The sequence below is a fragment of the Triticum aestivum genome, chromosome 2D (assembly GCF_018294505.1).
Source record: "Triticum aestivum cultivar Chinese Spring chromosome 2D, IWGSC CS RefSeq v2.1, whole genome shotgun sequence".
In the NCBI taxonomy this organism is placed as follows: Eukaryota; Viridiplantae; Streptophyta; class Magnoliopsida; order Poales; family Poaceae; genus Triticum; species Triticum aestivum.
The window spans coordinates 39,999,266-40,006,704 of NC_057799.1; the positions used below are offsets into that span (position 1 = coordinate 39,999,266).

Below are 7,439 nucleotides of genomic sequence, written 5' to 3' on the forward strand. Positions count from 1 at the left end.
ATGAGTTAATTTGGTTTGACAGGGTGAAGGATTGTACTACGAAGGAGACGCGAGCAACTTGACAAGCAAAGGCCCATAAGCAATAATTCAGTCGGGTCCTATCTGCGAAATATCTTGTCTTGGAAGAATTTTGCAATTGCCCAAATTTTGAGATTCTTGAAAGACAGAAACTGACATGGTTTTCCAGTTGCAACAAATGAAAGGGAGTTACACATACGTACCTGTCGTCGACGAATAGGAAGCCTCATATGCCGAAGAAAACAAACTGTTGCTGTTGAGTCTCAGTTTTGTGCCAGATTCTGTAACTGGTCATCTAGTGCAGAGAACCATCTGTGCTAGAATCAACAGAAGAGCATTACAAAATACCAGAGAAGTTCACATTAGATTAGAGCATGTCCACATAGCTATATATACACGAGGTCTCACATAAAAGCTACGGCGCAGGTCTACAGATTAGAAGAACATAATAGCCATGTAGGAAAGAGGGACAGGAGAGGTAGAACATCCTTTTGGTCAGTCAGTCCTGCTTAACTATCATATGGAAGGTTTTGGTCTTATCTTCATCAGCAAGCTCCTTGAGAAGACCATCATCGATAGCAGTCACCGCGTTCCGTAGCGGAACATCGAAATAGCGTCCGTGGAAGACCATCTTGGCCATCCAAGCCTTCCTCCTGTTGCGGCTGTACTTGTCCTCCTCCCATGTACCAGATGCCACCAGCAGGTAGACATACACGGTCCTCTCCTGGCCGGGCCTGAACGCCCGCGCGATCGCCTGCCTGGTCTTGGAGTGGTTCCACTCCGAATCCAGCATGACCAACCTTGATGCACCTGTCAAGCTGATACCCTCGGCGCAGGCCGTCGTCGAAGCAATGAGCACCTTCCTCTTACCTTGACTGTCGGTGTTAAACTTATCCATGACGTCGGAGCGGACAGGCAGCTCCTGATCACCTTGGAGCACCAGGACTTCCTCCCCGAGGCGCCATCCGAACACATTCTCGATCAACTCGACGAGAAAGCTTATCGGGGACACGTTGTGGCAGAATATCAGCACCCTCTCCCCCCTGTACGACGACTTGTGCAGCAGGTCGATGACAAACCTCGCCTTGCAACCGACAGCAAAGTCCCTCTTGTACCTGTCAACTTTATGAATTTCTTCTGGAGTGAAGTAAGTGCTAGAAGATTTGGTTGTTTTTATAAGCCATGGATGGATAGAAGCAATGGTGATGAGCAGCTCAACCTCGAGAAGGTAACGGCCACCGCATGACGTGGCCATCGATATTCTTGAAAGTATATCCTCCTGAATTTCAGTGGGTTTCATGAAAATTGTGTATACATGTATCCCTGGAAGGCTCCTTAGCTTTGACCCTTCGAATGAATCGATGAACCCACATGTAAGCTTGTTTAACAAGCTGATACCACCTTGCCGGTCCCAGTTGTCGCTGGACTCAATCATCTGCCCAACTCTGTCCACGAAGATGCGCCTTGCCACTGCTTCTCTATGTTTAGCTCTCCTGCCCCTCGTTTCCTTCTTCCTTTCCGGGACAAGCGCGGTCATAACATCGTCCACAAACCGAGGTCTGGCCAGAGATAGGGTGTTGAAATACTCTTCAAAGTTATTCTGGAAGACCGTACCAGACATGAGGATTCTAAACTCAGTCTTCACCTTCATCAGCACCCTCCGCAACTTGGATTTGTTGCTCCTTGGGTTGTGACCCTCGTCGAGGATCAACAGCCCAGGGTTGTTGATCAGGACTTGCGCCATGAATGCTCGCTGCGGCATTCTTGAGTCTTGTTTGGCCAGCCGTAAGAAAGATGAGTATGTCATGAGGAGAACACTGGGGTGCTCATGCCACTTGCATAACTTGTCCAGCCGATCCACAAGGCAAATACTTTTCCAGTTCGGGCGGCGAAAATTGCTTAAAATTGCCTGCAGCCTAGGATCAATAGGCCCCATTGGCTTGCCTCTTTTGTCAACCTGGTGAAGCACATGCAGAGGAAGTGAAATGCCCCATTTCTCAAATTCTCTCATCCATGTATGGATAGCAGATTTTGGAGTAAGCACCAACGGCCGGCTTCTCGGGTGAACTTTCAAGTAACTGACAAGAAATGAGATCAGCAGCAGAGTTTTCCCTGATCCAGGAGTATGTGCAACCACACAGCCACCTGTACTGGCTGTTGGATTATCCATTTCCTCGAGTTGCAGCGATCCCGCCAAGTTTTTCCAAATGAATTCGAATGCATTCCTTTGGTGAGGAAGTAGTTTAGGCTCAAGATCTGGTATTAAACTCCACAGGTTCCCGGAGCCCCTCAGTTCTGAAAACTCTGGTCCCAAGATTGCAAGAAGAGAAGGATCAAGTACAAGATCATCAGGATCACAATTGCGGCATCCAGGTCTCTCCTTATTATAGCCATTACCATTGGCCTGCATGGAACGAATATATTATGCATCCTGTCGATGACGAGTCAAAAGTGAAAGCAGTGAAAAGAAGTTGAAATTGCTTTAGTTGGACCTACCATTTGCGGAAAGATATGCTTTATCTCCACACATACAACATTACATAATCTGCACACCAGTCCAAGCCCCTCATCCAGCATGCAGTCATGATCACATGGATTTTCTTCACTTTTACCTAAACCAGCAGTGGCTTCATGAACTGCTTCTGAATGTGAGTCCTGAAAATTTGTTGCTGTTCTTATTCTCCAAGTGCCGGAAAATATGAGTAGCATGGCATACTTTTTTTATGAAGAACATCAAGTAATTCACGGCATTATGATTGCAAGGGCGGGCGTGCTAACAAATTTCCTTTGATCCATATTTTGTATACATCCTTTCATATGCTAAGTTGCTAGCAGCAACAATGATCAGTGAAATGACGTAACATACCGAAATGTTTTTATGTCACAACATGTTGAACATTGCACTTAAAATAATTTATCATATTGCAACCAAAAAGACTTGTGATGTAGGAGTAGATGTACAACTTTTAGCGAGTTACCACAGTTCGTCTTTCCTGATTGACCAATTTAGTGGCAGATCATAAGGAAATATCAAGCGAAAAGGATGATTTTGGTTAACATTAAAATTATCCCAAAAAGTAGCTCATAATTCCTAAGATTTCATAGATAGCTTTTTCAGAAGTACAAACAGACTCAGGCTTATCAGGAATTCAGAACGAGCAGTATCTCGGTATCTTAAATAAGATAAGAACAAAGATGTTCATAGCCACAAAAGGGACACAGCTGCTTGCATATTTCCAAATTCAAGGTCCTTCCATTTTCTCAAGTTCTAAATCATTTCACGAGAAAGTCGAACAATTAAAAAAGAAATATAGAGCGTACCTGATTTTTCTCAAGCGCTAGTGTGGTCAATGAGTGGTCCATTTCTTCCCAAAATTCCTCAAGACCATCTTTCTCTTCTTGACTGTCATTATCGGCAGAAGAAGCTGGCCATGTGAAATTCACTTCTCCGTAAAAACCTTGATCGTAATTCATCATCGGAACACCTAGATTGAACTCAAAGTCCCTCTCCATTTCACTCTGGATGTTTCCTATGCATTGGTTTATCATTTTCTTGTATTCTCTTTCGCATATGCGTTCCTTCCTTTTCCGACCAAATACTGGCTCAGAATTGCCATTTAGGCCGCGTGATGAAGTAAATGACTTCCGCCGAAGAGATAAAGGGGGGCAAAGATTCTTCTCCTTACTCTTTGCAGGTGTCCGTGGAACATGAGGACCCGGAGATCTTTCTTCAAATGTGCTCTCCTCCTTAACTTCCATAGAGCTGGGTTTTTCCTTAACAGGAGTTATCCTTGCTGTGCTCTTATGCTTCCCTTCTGCGGAGTTTGGGTTTTCCTTGACCACGAAAGCGGTTGCACTTGTTTGTTTCCGTGTGATATTCACTGGGACCTCTGCATAGGTTGATTCTACTGCAACTGGTGAATCTCGACGTGAAGCTCTTTGTGAATTGCCATGCTTGGTGGAAGGTGCATCACATCTCTTCCACCTGTCACGGCCGAAATTAGGCGTATCATAGCTAGTAAAGCGCTCTGCTTGAGTTTTCCGACGCTTTGAGCGCCTCAAATCCACTTGTTCATACGAGAAAACATCCAAAAGACCATCCAACTCAGTCTTGACTGTAAATCTCCTGTCTTCCAATTGACCATCCAGTTCAGCCTTCATAGTGAATCCCGCGTCTTCTGTGAGATTGCGCTTCTTTGCATGAGTGACAGGGATATTTCTGATAATTGGACATAAAGCCTCATTGCGCAGTTGGAATGAAACTATCTCCATGCTGTTGCCAAAGCCTGGAGGTGTGCTCATGGAATCAAGATTACAACGCGCTCGGCCTCCTTTGATGATTCTATAGATGATGTTTCCTTCTACCAACTTGATGCTGAACTCCATTCCATTCAGGATAGACAAAACTACGAGATGTGCAATTTCTTGGGAGAATCTTGCACTTAACAGCTTGCTTCTGTTGTGAGAGAGGCAGTCCTCTGCAGAACTCCATTGTACGCTTCCCTCATGGAGCTCCTTAGGTTGGAGCTTTTGCAAGAGGAAGATATTGTTTAGGGTCACCAGCTGCTCTCTTCTATCAGATATCACTTCTCCATTTTCTGTATTGTCAGGACATTGGTTCTTGTGGAGCATAATAACAAACAAGCAGAGACACTGATCTTCAATATGATTTCTTTTGATTGTGATGAGCCTTGCATCATGAGACAGTAACATCTGCATGTATATGAGAATAAAGTAATCAAGAGATGATGCACTTTTCCCTTAACAGTTTATTGGTAGTTTAGCCTCTTAGTTCCTTCTTTTGTAGTAGGGTTTTATCATCTTAAAGTTTCTTCTAACACAAGAGGCACGCATTTCGGTCTGTATTTGAGAAAAAAGATTGCTATTAAATGACGTGCGGAACAAACGATGGTATAGATTTCGCATCCAACTCTTCATATTCAGCGCATTATGTTTTTTCTTTTGTTCCTAAAAATCCATTACTATGTACTTTTTGAAGAGAAAACAGAATGGGTATGTAAACCTTTTACAATAAATCATAAATAGTAGGTTGACATACCAAAGATTTCAATTCCCCAGTTGGACTTCCTTGCAGTGGATGAGATGATTGTACACAGATATCAACACCTGGCTTGAGAACATGCGAGCAGTCGAAGTACGTAGCTCTTCTGGAGCGTAGGCGCAGATGTTCCCCATCCACATTATGCTCGACTGTGGAACCAGAGTAGATAAATATAACGAACAGACCGCCATCCCTGACCTTTATACAATTAACTCCATGCCATGAGCCATCATAAAATGCCTCAAATGCTGCAAGCAAAGGAGATATGCAGTTATATATAGATATACTTTTTATGTAAAGTTTCTTGTAGATATATGGTCATAGCAATGTTTAATGGATAATTGCCACGCTATTTACTTACGAGTTTCACTGATGGGATGACTACGGCGACCTTTAGGCCCTCCCTTGAGCGTATCTTCAGCCATGTAGCCTAGCACCTCATGATGTGAAATTCAGCCTGCTAAGCAGAATTTTGTAATGGTTTGCTTCATATCGAAAAGGAAATCTGAATTTTCGATCAACAATGTTCTAAATGGATAGTACATGGCTGTCCCCGGTGGGCCATATACAACCCCTAAATCCAACATCGGTTCATGCTTTGAGGTTCGCATGTTCTCACCATCGTTGTTGAGCACATCTCATTTCATACCTTAATGAAGTTAATCTACAGCGTCAAAATGTCTAAAACAAAGAGCAACAAGATCTAGATTCAACTACTACTTGATCGTTAATTACTCCCTCCGTTCCAAAATATAAGTCTTTTTAGAGATTTCAATAAGTGACTACATACGGAGCAAAATAAGTGAATCTATCTCTAAAATATGTCTACATACATCTGTATGTAGTCCATTTGAAATATCTAAAAAGACTTATATTTAGGAACGAAGGGAGTATTTTCCAATGCCAAATATACATATAAATGGATTTGCACAAACAAAATAGTGAATTAGTTCATCAGAGAGAGTACAATGGTGCATACGACATAAAACATGCGAATCTCAAAGCACTATCTATGGTGAACAAATTCCGCACTCTTCTACGTTGTACTAGTATTAGTATCTCCATATGCATGCAGACTAGTTCACTCTATTTTTGTCGAGAAAATACAAGATTCATGTACTAGTGCCGAACTGATACTACTAATAAATGTGACAAAAAAAACCAATTGTCTAGTGCTGCTTATCCAAGAAAACACGGATTCGATCTGGTGAAACAGAAAAAGGATGAGAGAATCTGCGACAGAACGGAACAAAGTCGAAGCGCCCCATACACATGAGCAAGAATCGACGGAAACAGGGCAGTGTCCACCACAGACGTACCGATGGAATGGGAGGAGGCGCCGCCAGCTGCCGGCCGCAACGAATCTAGCGACGGGGGGCAATGGTCACCGGCTGCGGAGCTAAAGAGAGGAACGTAGATTGCGATTGCCCGGGCGGGCGGAGGCGACCATGTAGAAGGAGAGCAGGACGGTCCTTGGAGAGATGAGTGTGGAAGGGGAGGGCGGAGGAGAAGGCTCTGGGTCTGGGTCTCTCCGCTGCGGGTGCGGTCAGGTCAAGTACTCGAGTGCACGCGCTCGTCTGGGGAAGAGGCGAAGCAGCAACAAATGGCAGCGGCGACGGGACGGGACGGAGCAGCCAGCAGTAACAGCAGGAGGAGGAAGGAGAGAGAGAGAGAGAGGCGCGCGATCATAGGGATGCGGGCGAGCTCTGGTGGGTCCCGTGCATTGACCAGTGTTGGAGATGTAATACTCCACGATTGGCTTGGGATATGCTCAAAGCTTCTCGGTTGTTTGAAGCTCTTTGCATTTTATGCTAAACTTTGATCAAATATTTAACTAATCAAATGTTAATACATGTCAACAACAATTATATAGTTGGATTCGTATTTGAACATAGTTTCTAGTGATATAATTTTTCATGATATGCATGAATATTTTGTTAGTTAAATCTATGATCAAAATTTATCAAAATACAATAAGGACTAATAAACCAGGACGGAGGTAGTACCATACATGTTCACTGCTCTGCGTTTGCTTTGGAGGAGTAAACATGTTCTTTTAAGTGCATGCACATAATATGTGTTGGAAATGTTATCATTTTTCTGACTAATCTAATCCACGAGTATACATAAACATGGCAAATACGGTATGCATCTCATACCGATACCAAAGCATGTGAGCAAGTACAGTACATAGAACCGAAAACATTTATGAACAGCATATATACGGCCGGCATATGGACAAGCAAATAGGGGATGAAAGAGTCATACCCTCCGGTTGGCTAGGCCAAGGCGGCGGCAGCAGCGGCAGCGTCGGCATCGGCCGAGGCCTTCTTCATGGCGGCTTTGTCGTCAGCCATGG

The 7,439-nt window shown here is 43.8% G+C and overlaps 1 protein-coding gene across 1 annotated transcript; it reads right to left on the bottom strand.

Moving 5' to 3' along the window:
* Nucleotides 1-247: 247 nt before the first annotated feature.
* On the bottom strand, nucleotides 248-6,682 carry LOC123051414 (SNF2 domain-containing protein CLASSY 1-like). Its single transcript, XM_044474281.1, has 6 exons — nucleotides 6,400-6,682; nucleotides 5,442-5,537; nucleotides 5,078-5,328; nucleotides 3,340-4,731; nucleotides 2,515-2,673; nucleotides 248-2,422 (listed from the first exon to the last, which is right to left on the bottom strand). The coding sequence occupies exons 2-6, from the start codon at nucleotides 5,503-5,505 to the stop codon at nucleotides 518-520; spliced, it is 3,771 nt and encodes a 1,256-aa protein (XP_044330216.1). The 5' UTR covers nucleotides 5,506-5,537; nucleotides 6,400-6,682; the 3' UTR covers nucleotides 248-517.
* Between the last annotated feature and the right edge of the window lie 757 nt (nucleotides 6,683-7,439).